General features: G+C 48.3%; 4 protein-coding genes across 4 annotated transcripts; 2 read left to right on the top strand and 2 right to left on the bottom strand.

The window, feature by feature from the left end:
• Window positions 1-221: 221 nt before the first annotated feature.
• On the bottom strand, window positions 222-1,451 carry EDB82DRAFT_143729 (putative amidoligase enzyme-domain-containing protein). Its single transcript, XM_025733728.2, has 3 exons — window positions 1,072-1,451; window positions 438-1,003; window positions 222-386 (listed from the first exon to the last, which is right to left on the bottom strand). The coding sequence occupies exons 1-3, from the start codon at window positions 1,322-1,324 to the stop codon at window positions 231-233; spliced, it is 975 nt and encodes a 324-aa protein (XP_025584605.1). The 5' UTR covers window positions 1,325-1,451; the 3' UTR covers window positions 222-230.
• Window positions 1,452-2,146: 695 nt separating this feature from the next.
• Window positions 2,147-3,629, top strand: EDB82DRAFT_143718 (uncharacterized protein). The gene has a single exon (XM_025733727.2). The coding sequence runs from the start codon at window positions 2,358-2,360 to the stop codon at window positions 3,486-3,488; it is 1,131 nt and encodes a 376-aa protein (XP_025584604.1). The 5' UTR covers window positions 2,147-2,357; the 3' UTR covers window positions 3,489-3,629.
• A 64-nt stretch (window positions 3,630-3,693) lies between these two features.
• EDB82DRAFT_474221 (uncharacterized protein) lies at window positions 3,694-5,107 on the bottom strand (the record flags this gene model as incomplete). The annotated part of the gene is made up of 3 exons (XM_065608017.1): window positions 3,694-3,740; window positions 3,790-4,215; window positions 4,423-5,107. 3 exons carry the CDS (start codon window positions 5,105-5,107, stop codon window positions 3,694-3,696), a joined length of 1,158 nt encoding a protein of 385 aa, XP_065464605.1.
• Window positions 5,108-5,894: 787 nt separating this feature from the next.
• Window positions 5,895-16,126, top strand: EDB82DRAFT_429749 (uncharacterized protein; the record flags this gene model as incomplete). The annotated part of the gene is made up of 16 exons (XM_065607684.1): window positions 5,895-5,972; window positions 6,024-6,172; window positions 6,231-6,492; window positions 6,544-6,825; window positions 6,876-7,318; window positions 7,369-7,429; window positions 7,478-7,830; window positions 8,189-8,850; window positions 8,903-9,548; window positions 9,616-9,879; window positions 9,926-11,201; window positions 11,255-11,494; window positions 11,545-12,786; window positions 12,834-13,308; window positions 13,358-13,838; window positions 13,891-16,126. 16 exons carry the CDS (start codon window positions 5,895-5,897, stop codon window positions 16,124-16,126), a joined length of 9,150 nt encoding a protein of 3,049 aa, XP_065464604.1.
• Window positions 16,127-16,618: the final 492 nt, after the last annotated feature.

Genomic DNA, 16,618 nt, shown 5'->3' with positions numbered 1-16,618 from the left:
CCTCTATTGGCTCAAACTCTCACTTGATGGTTGAGCAGGTATTTATCCTTCCTATTTGTCGTTCAGCTGTGTCTCTCCGCCATATGCCCAAACTCCACCAACTCCTGCAATGCAATCTTAGACAGGAAAAAAACTTAAAATCAAACCAAAACAATAGCAAAAGAATATTTGCCTTGACCCTGATGTTTCTGGGTCGAGTCTGTTGTAGATGAAGAACCAGTGCTGCCCGATTATCGGGTATGCATTGCAGTATACTCCGAAGGGAGATATCGGCTAAGTTTGGATGCCTTGGCCGATGAGCGAATCCGTTTCCACCAGCTTTCAATACGTGCTTGGAACTTTGGATCATCAGACGTTGTAAAGATAGTAAATTTGTTGATGAGATCCTAGATTTTTGTCAGAATGGACGAGCTTTATGGGTATGCGTTTAAACTCACCTCCTCTATAGCCAGCGTGATGAAACCCATCACAAATGCCACCCAAGCAAGGGTTCCGGTTGTGTTCAGGAATTGGTTACCGCCTCGGAACTCGACCGTGCCAGTGCATTTTCCGGTCTTGGGACTTGGGAAGATGTTCTGGAAATTCCAGAGCACGTATCGGTTTCCTTGCATGTAGTAGCACAAGTCAATCTCTGATGTTGCAGCCTTGATTGATGCCGCTACTTTCATCAGTGAGCTCTTGTTTCTCCCAAACATGGTCAGCGTGTCGCGCAGTCCAGAACCCATACTCTGGCTATTAGGGCGACAGTACTGGTTCTCACGACGGACCCTTGGAAGCATGGCCGCGACAAAGTCTTCGTAAAGGACAGTTGCAAAGGCAATCTTCTTAAGACTGCGCAAGGAGAACTTGTTGTGACTGGAGACAGGTGTAATGTGAACGTGACCTCCACAGGAGATGTCGCGCTGAGGACTGAAGTGTACTCGCATGGCTTCCCAGAAGTCACCGAGGATTTGACTGACGGGTTGTTTGGTATCCAAACGAGGGGAGACGACTTCCATGCAGACTAGGATCCCATGTTAGTGAGCTGACTAGCTAGGTTCGGTTGGTGCCGTGTTGGACGGAATTACATACCCATGGGACGCTCTCTCTTCAGAGAGCCATCTCTAGTGACAAACCACTTGCCACCGTAATACTCTGGGTGTTTGCTGTACTTTGAGCAGTCATCATGTACTGCTGCAATGTCTCGGTTGCGTAGTTTCTGGGCGAGTTGTCGATACCAATCAACGTTGGTAAAACTTTCCACAGGACCGTAAGGCTTCACAACAGCTTCAATCTCAACACCAAAGTTGTAATGTTTAAGCTTTGTAACCGACATGATCGACATTGCTTGATGTAAAGGCGGGACTTGAAAAAGAAAAAAGTTGGCCGAGTCGATAAGTTCAGGGATAAAGGTGGCGGATTGGGCCTGCAGATGTATGTCGAAGATGACCGTCCTTGATTTCTGTACAGGTATCGAAGTGCTTTTTAGTAGGAATGATGTTGTTCCACATGCATGAAGCTGATTGACTGTTGATTGATATCCTTTTTGTCTTGTAAGATATATGAACAATTGGCTCTCAGCTGTCCAGGCAATGAGTGATGATAGTTGTTCACCTGACAGAAGCTGTACAATATCGTCACATCCCAAGAAAAGCGTTGTCTTTTCGTGCTGTTAAGTACAGCAAAACGTCTCTCTCCTCGAATAGGCGGTGCGGACGGATGCTCTGGCAGACGATGCCGGTGTGGAACCTCGCCGGGGGTACGGGGGTCTGCCGAGAGGCCGGGGTGCCAACGCCTAACATGGAAAAGGAGCGGGCTGGGCCGCCTCGTAGCGTCTCAAACTTCCAAGGCTGCAGTATCAGACGACAGCTGGTTTCTTTGCCTGCCATTGAGGCTCGCCAAACAGTCGGTATTCTGGGGGATAGCTGCACATACCCTGCAATACCCGCTCGCTAGTTGTTTAACAAGTCGTCTTAACGTGGACCTCAGCAATTGGTCGTGAGTTGTTGTCAAAATCTGACTCAGTTGCTGCCCAATGTGACAGCGAGCTCCAGGGCCAGCAGTCCACTCCGCCTGCCGACCGCTGTTGGCGCCGAGAGCGACTACTGTGCGTAAGTCAGTTTATGCTTTGGCAAAGTTGACGTGGACGCTGCTTGTTTGGCCGGCTCCTTGTTTTTTCCTTTCATGTGAGGGAGCCGATTCCCATCACATCTTAATCGACGTTAGCAACCCACTATCACACTCTTCTGCTGTACCAAAAACGAAACATAACGCAACATACCATACGTTTCTCTCCGTACCTGCACCGCACCGCACAATACCATACCATACCAGATTACCGGATGCTCGGAATCTGATGCCCCCGAAAGATTTTCAAAATGAACACACATACAGATGACGAAGGCCAGTCCACCAAATATTATTTTGCCTATGGAAGCAACCTCCATCTACAGCAGATGAAAAAAAGATGTCCTGGAAGCAAGTTCATCGGTTCTGCAAAGCTTGTAGACTACAGATGGCAGATCAATGAGCGCGGGTACGCAAATGTCGTTGAGGCGCAAGGCCACTGGGTTGAAGGCTTGGTCTACGAGATCAATTCTCGAGACGAAGCTCGTCTCGATATCAATGAAGGCGTTTCCAAGGACGCATACAGAAAACAGTACATGTCAGTCTTGTTACGGCGTGCTGATGCTGCATTGTACCGCCGGCCTGTGCCTTGGATTGTGAACAACGGCGGTCCAGACCAGGCGAGAATTGTGGCTCAGCAAAGCGCCGGACAGAGCAGACTCATGGTCTACAAACCTCATTTGGAACACAACATATTGGTATATATCAGTCCAAGATACATCGTCGACAGTGATCCCAAGGAAGAATATATTGACCGAATCAACTTGGGAATTGCCGATGCCAGAGCTCTGGGGGTCAGTCACGACTACATCAGCAACTGTGTTCGACCCTTTATCCCAGTGACATCCACCCAGAACCCGGGACCGTCTGGGACAACCACTAACACAACGGCAGGCAATAAGCCAAAAGTTGTGAGAAAGGCTCCTACTCCCACTTCCACTCCCGCTCCCGCTCCAGCTCCAGCTCCAGCCAAAAAAGCCAAGCAACCTGCGCTTGAAGTAAAACGCACAACTCCTCCCAGAGGCAGAGACCCGTCGCCAAACAAGACAACCAGCCGAAGACCATCGCCACAACAGCAACAACCTCAGTCGCCAGGGGCTTATAATCAACGTTTCCCAAGAAACTCTGCACCCGGTGGCCTTGACCGGCTTATGCGACCTTCGCAGTCACGTTCTCATGCAGCATCAGCGCCACCACTTCCCCAACGGCCAGTTTACCCTGGAGTTACCCTACGAGTTCCTACTTCGAACCGGCCGAGGCCTGTGTCAGATGTTGGCGCGCCGGCACCTCCTTTGCCTCCCTTGCCTCCTCGACCTCGTCGAGTACGGAGCATACCAGTCATTGTTGTACAGGAAAGCTATAGTGGTTACTGGTATCGATAAAACGTTCAAATCTAGCACGAAATTCCCTTAAATACCCAAGATCGTTATCCTGCACAAGCACCCAGTCGAAATTTCCGTACATTCAATCGTTTCCCTGTTGTGTCTACCGTCTTCTTAGTGCTGTGCCCTGCATTTGGCTGACTTTGTGTATTTCATTAAAAAAAAAAAAAAAAGAAAAAAAGAAGAAGCGATCTTTCCATGCATGCTAATATCTTGATCTGCCTGATGATGACACGACGGATCCAGCTGGCCCTTGAGACGCGTCAGAGCTTGAAGAATTGTTATAGACACGCATACTTACTTCTTGCACTTGACGCCCTTGATGCGCTTCGGCTGGAACCCTGGGAAGATGGTATGCCATCCCATAGCCATCTCATTACCGTTGGCCCCTGAGATATATCCCCCCCTGCGTTTGTAACGAGAACGGTAGGCTTGACAATTGCTTTCAGCCCGAGCTTTCTCCCCTCGTCAATCCTCTCGACAAACAGCCCAGGAGCTATATCAAATAAATACATGACATTGCGCCTTGCTGGCGAAGAGGACTTGGTCCCAGATAAGTCAAGAAGTGTCCCCCCATTTGCAAGGTTGAAGCATTGGTAAACTTCAAGTCGTGTTGAGGCTGACCGAGCTGGCCACTTCAAGGAATAGATACTAGGTGCCAGGTGAAGCTGGTGGACGAGGTCTGCCGCAGGCTCCACGATACTCCGTCGAACAGAAGCCTGAAGATCTGCGGGAGGTGTTCTTGGCACAACAATTGATAGCAAAGAAGTCAGATCATCGACAACAAAATTGATATACCGTTGCCGTCGAGCTTTGAAGGCGGGTTGGTGTGTCAGCGCTGTCAACGTTTCACTTCTCCATTCCCTGCACTGAGTTATATCTCAAGACAAGTTAGCGACTTGCCAGATGCACCATCCATAGGGACGAGACAAACCTCTTTGCAGCCGAGACATAGTGCTTTCAAGCTCATCAATCCAGACAGCGGTTCCGTCGTCGTCACTATCATCCAGAGGACAATAAAATGACTTGGAAAACATGGTAATGTGGAGATAGTTCATAATGGCTCCCATGATTTGGAACTCATCAGATTGACTCACATTAATACACCGCCTGGATTGTTCTCTGAGAAGTGTGACAAGTCGTGAACCTTCTGGAGGAACTGGTCTACTCGTGAGGCGGCCGGTTTCCAATTCATCAATGACATGTCCGGCACGGTTCTCAACCCATCGTTGAACATTCGCAACAAGAGTCTTGTAGGCATCCTTTGCCTCTGATTCTGTAATGTCCTTTCTGCTAGGTTGTAGACGAAAAACCTGGTCCTGGGTCTCCTCGAGCTGCTGTTGGGTGATAGCAAGCTGTTTTTCGAGTGTTTCCACACGGAGTACCAGTTCGTCTTTCTCCATTTCACGGTCCTCAATTTCCTGTTGCCGTGAGTCCAGTACGGTCTCAGTGAAGCGACGCAAATGGGTCTCGCTAGTTAACCTGTCTTCAAGTCCGTGTGCGTGTGAAGATGCTTGCTCTGTTGTCGTACCACTTTCTCCTCTGTTTCTGTGATGGCGCGCCGTTCCCGAGTTTGCGGCATCGGTGCCTTGTGTTAGAAGTTGAAGATAGCGAAGCATTAGTGAGAAAATCAAATCATCTAGCCTTGCATTTGCAACTCTGTGACTGCCGGAGATTGGCTCTAAGTCTGGTTGATTAAGTCTGGTAAATCGAAATGAAGCCACATGTGGCACGGCTGGGTCACTCTGCAGGAAGACCACCGCCAATGGGCATCAAGGTTGCCCAACAAGGACCTAACTGCAGCCTCATGTTGTGGTTGGACACTTTCGTTGTTGGCATTAGGCGCCAGCTAATGGGTACCTAATCCTTTGCTGAGTTGTGCGACAGCAAAAAGTCGGTCTCGTCTTGAGCGGTCACTGTGAGCTCCACTACATGTTGCCGGGGTCAAAATGGTCTTCGATTGTGCCGAATTTCCATCGAGGGCCAAGACGACAGTGCTTAGGAAATGACAACCCACTCGATTTGAAGCCTTGGAAAAGGTCAAAGTTGGAGACCAACGTGGTCGCTGCTCCATGACTGATCGGTGAGGGTTGGATGAGGCCCAATGAACCCCGGTCACACCGCGATGAGGCCTGAAAGAACCACGATGAGTGGCTGAATGCGCTCAAACTGCAGAACAGCTCATCGGCGGGTTAATAAAGAACGTTCCGGTAACGTACTGAATTCAGATGTATCCAATTGGGGGTTGACATGAACGAAATCTGGGGCAAGTTGCTGTTCACGAATGAGCTGTTGGCAGAGTTCCCATACCTCATACATCACAGGACCATACCTGGCCGTCCCACCACAAATAGTTGACATAGTAATGAAACACCATATCGTACCTCGAGTGAACAAAATTTAGCCATGACAGGTCGCAGAATCGTTGTTTCCATAGACTTTGGAACGACCTACTCAGGCGTCGCCTGGGCCGACACGAGCCGGGTAAGCTTTGCCCTTACATCTCCTCAACTGCGAGACCGCTAACTCCAGTAGCCTGATGTTCAGCATGTCGTGACAGAATGGCCCGCAGCCGACTCGTTCAAGAGCAGCGCAAAGGTGCCTACCGAACTCCGAAAGGTGGCAGCTGGATGGCAGTGGGGGTTCCAGATCCCTGAAACGGCGAAAAGAAGTAAATACTTCAAGTTGTTAGTCTTTCTGCGTTCTTTCTCTACTGCCTTGTTTGACCAAAATCTTTTGTAGGAAGTTGGACGATCCATCTGGGCTCACGAAAGATGGAGAGTCAGCAAAGGACCTCACCAAGGTCTACCTGTCGTGTCTTCAGTCGCATTTCGTCAGTGTTCTTGGAAAGCGTCTGTCGCCAAGTGTAGTAAGATCAACGCCTATGGACTTTGTCGTGACGGTCCCGGCTATTTGGTCACCCAAGGCAAAGCAGATGACGGAACAAGCCGCAGCTATGGCAGGATTCTGTGGCAACCAACGCATCATGCTCATTTCAGAGCCTGTAGGTCGAAGGCTCAAAGGATAGTGAAGTTGCAGTGCTGACAACATGCAGGAAGCCGCAGCGCTATATACTCTCAATACTCTTAGCCCTGCAACGTTGCAAGTAGGTCGCAAGTTTGTTGTCTGCGATGCAGGCGGTGGTACCGTTGACTTGATATCCTACCAAGTAACGCGAACAGGCAGTGTTGAAGTGAGAGAAGTCACCGAGGGCACAGGTGGGAAATGTGGTTCATCTATGCTGAACATGCGTTTTCGTCGACATTTGAAGCAGACTCATGGTGAAAAGTACTGGACCGACGAGAGACTTGTTCCAGCCTTAAATGAGTTTGAGACGGTAGGTATCTCCAAGGCATTGCTTGAGGTCAGCTCGCTCACGACATACAGTTCAAGAAGACCTTTTCACCAAAAGGTGAACCTCTAACTCTCAAGGTCGATCCTAGTCTTGGTCTGAAGCGAAATCGTTACACAATGTCACAGGACGATATGAAGACCAAGATATTTGAACCCATCATGAAGGATGTCATGTGTCTTATTAAGGAGCAAATCAGGATGGCTGGAGAGGGAGTTGCTGCTGTGATTCTTGTTGGAGGGTTCGGCCAGAGCAAGTATCTGAAGTCCCGCGTCAAGGAAGCCGTCTCGAATCGCACGGAAGTCCTTCAACCAGAAGATGGCTGGACAGCTGTGGTTAAAGGTGCCGCAATGCATGGGCTCAGTCGATACCAGTCCTCGTCGACCCGGGTAGAAGTTGCGTCTCGAATCGCTAGACGATCATATGGAACATGCTTGATGACGAAATATGATAGAATGAAGCATAACCCGAAAGAAGCGTGGGTAACTAACATTCTTTCTTGTAGCCGCTTTTGCTGACTGCTTGCAGGTTTTGGTCTGAAAAAGAACAAGAACACGTCGTTTCCGAAATGTGTTGGTTCATCCAAAAAGTATTCCAAATTTATATAACGGTGATTTCTTCATGCTAACTTGATCAGGGCGAATCCTATCCTGAGGGCAGGCCATCACGGATAGAGTACCAATGCGATCTTCCTGTAACGGTTGGCCATGAACCTCAAACCGAGGTCGATATTTATAGCAACAACAATGATGGCAAGGCTCCGGTACATCGCGATTCAACCACCCAACGGATCGGAACACTCTCAATCGACCTTAGGAAGATTCCTGAAGGTGTCAAAAGGGCGTCGAGGGTCAGACGCATGGGAATGCATCAATATTATTGCCTGAAAGGTGCTATTGAAGCAGTGTACGGATCAGCAGAAATCACATACACAGTTAAACTTGGAGGTGGGAAATTTCTGGTTATTAGGAGTATGACCGTGGCTAACTCGTGCTTAAATAGGGATTACACACGATATGATCAGTGTGCGGTATGAACGCTAGACTCGATGGCAGGCATCAATGGGAAAGGAGTATGGAAGAGCATATTTCGATATTGCGGCCAACTAGTATCGAACTGGGCGTTTTCCCAAACATGTACCTTTCCTTAGGGAAGGTATTTGATTCTGCATCTTGATATAACGAAATAAAATTAAAAAGTTATTCTCTGCAACTCATGTTTGTGTTAGGTACCAGGTAGGTAGGTTCAATACCTTAGTAGGTAGTGTAGGTAAAGATGATATAAAAGTCACGTGATCACGCGTCGCCCCACATCGTTGGTCGCGCCCTTCTCACTTGTCATTACAAAGACCTTCGTGCATCATCGTGTGTTTAGGCAGTATTCATAATGCTTCATACATTATGGCCAACAACCTTCATCCCAGAGCGGCTGTTTCCGATCATGGGCAAATGGCTGGTGGATATGCTGCTGGACCTCCTCCATCGACCCTAGCTGCACAGCTCGTGGAGAACATTTCCGCATCTACGAAATCCTCCAAATCAGATGAGAATAGTGAACTGAAGGGTTTTTTTGCCATCATTCAGCGTGTCAAGGACGATCCTACTCTATTAAAGACCCCGGAAGATCGAGTTGAGCATAACCACATGCTCATATACGTCTATTCGAGAGCCGTCCTCGAAGGTATTCGATTAGACGATCCTTTCCTTGACCAGGCACAAGTACGAACAGAAGCTCTAAAAGCAATCAATTTCTTGAGATTCTCCATCAAAGAAACACCTGCTGTGCTCAAGCATAAAGTGAGCAGCCAAGAGTACATGTTCCGTGGGCAGGAGCCACTATGGATTTGGCTTCTTCCCCAGTTGCTCAGGCTTCTTGGCCATGCTCAATGCCTTGAACTTACAGAAGCCATTGAGAGCTTCCTTCAGTATACGATGCTTATCATGGCACAAAACTGGAGTTTGTGGGATATGGTCCCTGCCTTTCTGTTCTATCTTCGTACAATTACCTCTCGTAAGTGGCGTCCCCAAAGGTGGAGATGCAGTAACTCACGGGTATACAATAGACATACTCAATCGACTCCAAGATCCCCTTGTCGTACCCGATGTGGAGGAGAGCTTTGCGATGTTATCTCTACCCTCGGAACTTGCTCTTTGTCGATACGTCGACAAAAGCTCGTCCTTGATCGGCCAATTGACATATTCCGTTGACCGGATGCAACATGCTTTACAACAACTCATAAGCTTCTGCAACGTAGTAGCCCATCCTATTATATCGACGGATGAGACATTCCATACTGTGATATTTTTCTCGGAGAGTGCAGTATGGTTGATTGATGTTTTGGGAGATATGCAAGCTATCAGGAACCGCTACGGTCATGCATTTCCCGCCCCTTCACTTCACATTCTACAGAAAACCATCCAAATCGAGAGAGCACTGTCAAGAAAGACAGGGGTCAGTGCTTCAGCTCACAAAAAAGCTATCACTCTCTTGATCCTTCTCTGTGGCGATATAGTAGCAAGCTTGGATGCATCATCTATGCTAGACCCTAATGATGAGGAAACCTGTCGATCATACGTCCTAGCTCTTGCTATAATCATAGCAGCATCGGTTGAGGACAGGTCGATCGGACGACTGGCGATGTCTAGCCTTGTAGACGAATCCTCGATGTTTTATTCTGCTATGCCTGAAGGAACAGATATATGGGTATGGTATTATCTACATCTTCTTCTTCTATTGACCACTAACTTTTGAAAAGAGAATGACACAGATGTTGAGGCAAGTGAATGCCAGTTCCGAACCAGGATTGCTCAGCTCAAATACGCACCCATCCAATTTTGAGGATGCAGAAGTGCGCGAGATCCTCCAGGCGCTGGCTTTAACATACGATGCACCTGATGAGAACTCACAAGATCGTTCCAAACGACGTAAAGTATCGCAAGTAGATTCTAGCCCTATGGCTGTTCTGATGAGCTCCTTGGGGGCTACCCTGGGGTTAGAGAGCATTGATGATGGCTTCCCGAACCTTGAACAGAAATTTCTGTAAGTCACTTTCCTGCCTCTACTTTCCAAATTCTTACTGGCACAGGAATATATTTCCATCTCTTGATGAATCACGTCAATGCCTCGCGCTTGATCTGCTCTCGAGGGTATCATGCCTGGCTGACAGGAAGGTCCCGCTGTCCAACGATGAGAAAACATCCGATGCGAAGGCCCGTTGCTCTATTTGCGAGACAAACGAATTTTCGAGTCGTTCAAACCTCAATGCAACAACTGCTCAGAAGTCTCGAGTCGAGGCACTTTTTACCCAGTTGATCCGACTTCCAATTGTTGCCGAATCTCGGCGCCTAAGGGTTACTGCCATGATGGCATTAAGGAAGATAATTTTGCACTGCGATGACGCAGAGATACTCAATCTAGAAACCTCTGCGTTGGGCCAGTGGTGTCTTCAGTCTTTGAATAGCTCGATAAGAGAGCTTCGGATAGCTGCAGGAAGAGTTCTGGCTACTTTTTCTTTAACCAGGCCAGATACTGTCCCCTCGAGCATTGTTCTACCAGCTCGCCCAGCAGAGGGAAATGGTACTAAAAACCCACGAGTGAACCATCTTCAGGAGCCTCCTATTCATGCTAATATGCATTTGAGTACAGCAGATAGAGCCTCCTCAATGAAGCGCCAGGACTTGGTATCGCGCAACAGAAAGAACTCGATCGCGTTATTGAAATCAATCTCGGACAAGGACCAACCAAATTTGACCGAAACACTCATTATGGCATGGGGTCAACTAGGCACAGTTGTTTGGGAGCACGAACTCAACTTGGTACTTATTAAACTCCTGGAGTACCTGGGAAGCAGTAACAACGTAATTTCTGCTTTTGCTTTCAACGAGCTCTTGAACCTTGCAGATGCCCGCCGAGTGACCCCAAGACGCCTGTTTGAACCCTTTTGGCCAAATCTGGCATACATGGCCACTAAGGACATGGTCCAGCGCCCTCAAATGAGCCGGACGATTGCTGAACTCCTTCAGGTTTCTGTCAACGACCTTCTTCTCCTAATCCAAACCCACGCATTGCCGTGGCTTGTACTCGATAAACAAAAAGACGTCATTCGAAAGATTGCCGAGGCCCGACAAGAGTCGGAGATTTGGCTGCCTCTGATCGACCCTGCGAATCTGGCTGCTACTCTCGCGTTGCTTCTGATACAGGATACAGAAGACATCGCGGCATTTGCAAAGTCACGCCTGGACGAGCTATCAGCGCATTTTGAAACTGAGTCGCTTGCCAATCTTCTTCAAGTGGAGCCAGTACTCACTGTGATGGAACTGCTAAAGGCAGCCGGCGATTCAGACGAGACCAGAAAGGGACCAGTAAGTCATCCTTTGCATATGCTTGACGTTTTGACCAACTGATCCATCCCTAGATTCGGAAAGCCTTGGATACAATGGCCGAGATGCTATTGCCTTCAAGTAAAGGAACTCGATCTAAGAAAGGAGATCATACGGCTCGGTTTATTCATTCCTCGCTTCTTGGGCTTATGGCACGTCTCTTCGATGTAATTAATGATCAGAACCTTCCAGACCCAGAGCGCCGGTGCCACATTCGAGCTATGGAAGAAATGATTAGAGTGTCGAGGGGCTACGCAAGCACCGCCAGACCTCAGGTAGGTACAAAGCACACATGTCATGAAAATAATGACTAAGTTGTTTCCAGATTTCTGCTTGTTTACTGTCCACACTTGCGCAAGATGCTTTGAGGGAGGCCAGTTTCTCTTGCTGGGTGTCAATGCTCACCCATCTTGGCCCTGAAGACGTTGAGGCATTGCTAGAAACGACATTCTTTGTCGTTACTCGCTACTGGCCTTCAATGAACGAGCCAACAACTCTTCTAGCTCGGCGGACCCTTCAACAGCTGGTCGATAAATTTGAAGCTCTTGTCGCCAAATACATCGTCAAATTGCCTTCACTTGGACATATTCCTGAGCTCAAAGATATAGAGTCAAAACTGGAACAGCACAGACCAGCAGCACTTGCGGTTGAAGAGGTGCTGGGAGCCTTTGCTGAGAGAATCCGCCATGAGAACTCGGGCGTCACGCTTCAAGCGCTGACCGAGTTGATTCCATATCTTCGCGGAAACCAGGCAGCTCTACATACCTCCGATGCCAGTCTACAATCAGACACTGGTGTTGTGGTCCTTGTGCGATCTCTCCTCGACTGTGCTTGCAAATACAACGGTCTCCCGGGAGACATCGCGCGGCTATGTACAGAAGCTCTGGGCTTGATAGGCTGTCTGGATCCCAGCAAGACCGAAACTGTGAAGGAACAGAAATCCATTGTGATTCTAAACAACTTCGTGGATACAGAAGAAACCACTGACTTTGTTATTTTTCTTCTGGAGGAGGCCCTCGTGCCAGCTTTTCTGTCCACGACCGATGTCAAGTTCCAGGGGTTTCTGTCCTACGTTATGCAGGAGCTTACGAGCAGGTGTGACCTCAGTGCTGCATGTGCCATGGCGACCAGCGGGATGTCAGGTGGCAACGATATTTATCGCAAGTGGATCACGATGCCAGAAGCTGTCCGAGAAGTGGTCAGCCCTTTCCTGACTTCCAAGTACGTTGTTGCCCCAATGGCGCACTCGGAAATAAATTATCCTATTTTCCGACCTGAGAGGTCATATGGGAATTGGCTGAGGCATTACGTTATAGACCTTCTTCGGAAAGGGCAGACCGCATTTGCTGATCTGATATTCGAGCCTTTGGCGCGTGTCATTCGTGTCCGGGATCTTGCCATTGCCGAATTCATTCTACCCTACATAGTACTGCATACTCTGCTAGGCTCTCGTGCTACTCAAAAGGATAGGGAGAACGTCCTTGGCGAGCTTCTGGCCATCTTAGAGCATCAGCCTGGCGAAGGGGCGTCCTATTTGGAGAAAGAGGATATGAAGAGATTTTGTCACGTAAGTCTTGGATTTCAACGTTTTTGGTCACAAACTAATTGGTTTAGGCTGTTTTTCGCATCGTGGATTATGCAATGAGATGGATGCAAACAAAGCGAGCAGCCGGTCGCCTCACCGAATCTGATAAGGAAAGGTTGACCCAAGTACAGGAAGCTCTCGACAAGATTCCGGCCGAGTTAATCGCACAAAGGGCCGTCGATTGTAATGATTACGCTCGGGCGCTTTTCCATCTAGAACAGCACGCTCAGAAGATGGAGCAACGGAAGAAGGAGCCAGAAGAGCGCGTACGGCTGTTGCAAAAATTGCAAGATATTTATGCCAACGTTGATGAGCCTGACGGACTTGACGGGATTTCAGCTCACCTGCAAGTTCTTGACATCAACCAGCAGATTCTGAGTCATCGCAAAGCTGGTAGATGGACCGCTGTACAGAACTGGTACGAGATAAAACTTGCAAAGGAACCTGCCAACATAGATGCACAGATCGACTTGCTGCATTGTCTGAAGCAAGCCGGCCAGCATGGTAAGAACACTTGGTTGCCCGGTCCAAATCAGTGGCTAATAAGAAACAGAGGCGCTTTTGAATCACGTCGAGAGCATGCGAACTGATGCATCCATAGACAACAAGATTATGCCTTATGCAGTAGAAGCAGCATGGGTAACAGGGAGGTGGGAGAGCCTCGTCAAATTCACCAAGCGATTTCATGGAGACATCATTGAGGACTTCAATGTATCGGTCGCGGCTGTTCTCGATAAGCTCATGGCCAAAAACAAGTCCAAAGAGATATCTGCGATAATGAACGACATAAGAGTCAAAATTTCATCGTCAATGAACGCTGCATCCACATCATCACTCCAAGCCTGTCACGATCTCCTCCTCAAGGCTCATATTCTTACAGACTTGGAGATCATCATTGACACCAAGGCGGGAGACGAAGCGGCTCGGCAAAACACAATGGCGCTGCTAGACAGACGGCTTGAGATTATAGGTGCTTATATGAGTGACAAGCAATATCTCCTTGGTATTCGACGCGCAGCCATGGAGTTGAACAGGTATGTTTGTTCCAGCTAGTGTCTATGCATGTTCTTATCCTAACCAACATAGACCAAGCTTTACAGACCTAGACATTTCTGGATTGTGGTTATCAAGTGCACGACTCGCTCGAAAGTCGAATTCTCTACATCAATCTTTCAACGCTGTCTTGCATGCCTCGCAGCTGGGTGACGATGCGGCGACCATCGAGAATGCCAAGCTTCTCTGGAGAGAAGACCAGCACCGAAAGGCAATTCAAGTCCTGCAGGGAGCAATCAAGAGCAACAAGTTTATGACACAGACAGGAACGGCAACCAGCACTAACACCAACAAACTAAACCCGCAGCAGAAGCTCTTGACAGCTCGAGCACAACTGCTCCTCGCCAAGTGGCTGGATAGCGCTGGGCAGACACATGCGGGTGCTTTGCGTGAGAAGTATCAGCAGCCTCCAAAAACATTTGCGGCCTGGGAGAAGGGTCACTACTATCTCGGTCGGCACTACAAAAAGATCCTCGAAGCCGAAAAGCCTCTTAAAGCCGAGGACCAAAGCGATAACTACATCACCGGTGAGGTTGCAAGGCTTGTCATAGAGAATTATGTGCGATCCCTCAACTCGGGTACTAAATATCTCTATCAAACTCTTCCAAGAATATTGACTCTCTGGCTTGATCTCGGAGCACAGGTGGACAAGGCACCAGAAGGCAAGGCCTCACTTTCTCGCGAACTTCACCGACGACGTGTGGAGCAGCTCAACCTGCTGCATTCATTCCTCGACAAGTACATCCATAGGCTGCCAGCGTATATCTTTTACACTGCTTTGCCGCAGATTGTTGCACGTATCGCCCATCCCAATCCGCAAGTATTCGACCGGTTGACGCATATAATTGTCAAGGTCGTGGAAGCTCATCCTCGACAGGCACTTTGGAGCTTGATCGGAATTATGACAACCAGGCAGGTGTCGGAACGAAAGGCGCGGGGAACCCAAATCCTTCAAACACTTAGGAATATATCAAAGAAGGTGGAAGGCTCTTCGACTGACTTCAAGCACTTACTCAGGATGGGGGAGAAATTAGCTGAGCAGTTGCTGTTGGCGTGTCAAAACGGAGACTTCCGTAGCAACAAGACTGTCCATGCCAGCCTAAGCAGAGATCTTCGATTCCATCACAAGTGCACTCCTTGTCCATTGGTGGTGCCTGTCGAGAACTCTTTGACAGCAACATTGCCAGCGGTGTCAGAGTACGTCAAGAAGCACAAAGCATTCTCCAGAGACGTGGTTACAATCGATTCTTTCCTCGACGACGTTTTGGTGCTGAGTTCATTGGCCAAACCAAGACGACTCACAGCGCGTGGTAGTGATGGAAAAAACTACATGCTTCTCATCAAACCCAAAGACGATTTACGAACGGACCAGCGCCTCATGGAGTTCAACGGGTTAATCAATCGATCGTTGAAACGGGACGTAGAGTCCAGTCGAAGACAATTATACATCCGAACGTATGCTGTAACACCACTCAACGAAGAATGTGGTATTATCGAATGGGTGCCAGGGATCAAAACCATGCGAGATATCCTTATCAACCTCTATGCTTCTCGAAAGATTTATCCCGATTATACAGTCCTAAAGCAGCTTATGGATGAAGCATGTCTTTCCGATGGCAAAATCAGAATTTTTACTGATGAGGTTATGGGAAGATTCCCCCCAGTTCTTCAGCTCTGGTTCACACAACAATTTCCCAATCCGTCAGCATGGTTCGCTGCACGACTGAAGTATACACGATCATGTGCTGTCATGTCTATGGTAGGCACCATCCTGGGACTTGGCGACAGGCATGGTGAGAACGTGAACCTGGAGGAAGGCAACGGTGGAGTATTCCACGTTGATTTCAACTGTCTATTTGACAAAGGCTTGACGTTTGCAAAACCTGAGCGGGTGCCGTTCCGACTCACTCACAACATGGTAGCTGCAATGGGTATTTACGGCTACGAAGGGCCTTTCCGCAAGTCTTGCGAACTGACTCTAAGCATTCTTCGCCAACAAGAGGAAACGTTGATGACCATTCTTGAGGCATTTATATACGATCCAACGTTGGACTTGCAGAAAGAAAAACGTACACATCGGAGAGGAGATGTAGGCGTCAAGCTTCAGCCTCAGAGCGTTGTGGACAGCATCAAACGCAAGGTTAGGGGGTTGCTCCCAACTGAAAGCATTCCTCTGGGAGTTGAAGGCCAAGTGGAAGAACTGATCAAACAAGCGGTTGATCCCAGAAACTTAGCTGCAATGTATATAGGCTGGTGTCCGTTCCTGTGAGAAAGGACAAAGCTAGAAAAAAGAATGGCGTTGGGTTGAATGCATGCAAGCAAGAAAAGGGCTGGGTTACTCACAACACATTGAATTTTTATTATGCTGATTTTAATTAAACGAACCCCCTCTTTGAACTCGCCTCATTAATATTCATTGTGCACCTAAATTCAATAAATTTATTGTCTCTAGATTGGCCGCCTTGAATGTGCTGACGTTTCAGGCGGCAATTTGTTGGCAGTGAGTGGTAAACGAGGGATAACACTGCTGAGGTGCTGGGCTGGGACGCGTTGGTCGCGTCGGATCACTCCTTCCCCAAAACTGCCCGACTGAGCTTGAGCTCACACCTCCCACCTTCACCCATCGCATCTCACCCTTTCACCTTTTTTGCTGCCTGTTTTTCTTCACTGGTAAGAAGAAGAGTATATAATCTCTCTGTCGCTTTGGGCCAAGCGATCTTTTCTTTTCTTTTTACTCAACGTGCGAATTTTATTCAGCCTC

This window comes from Fusarium venenatum (genome assembly GCF_020744135.1).
Source record: "Fusarium venenatum strain MPI-CAGE-CH-0201 chromosome Unknown EDB82scaffold_2, whole genome shotgun sequence".
Lineage (NCBI taxonomy): Eukaryota > Fungi > Ascomycota > Sordariomycetes > Hypocreales > Nectriaceae > Fusarium > Fusarium venenatum.
Note: the sequence above shows the minus strand (reverse complement) of the source record. Positions and strands in the feature narration are given on the sequence as shown.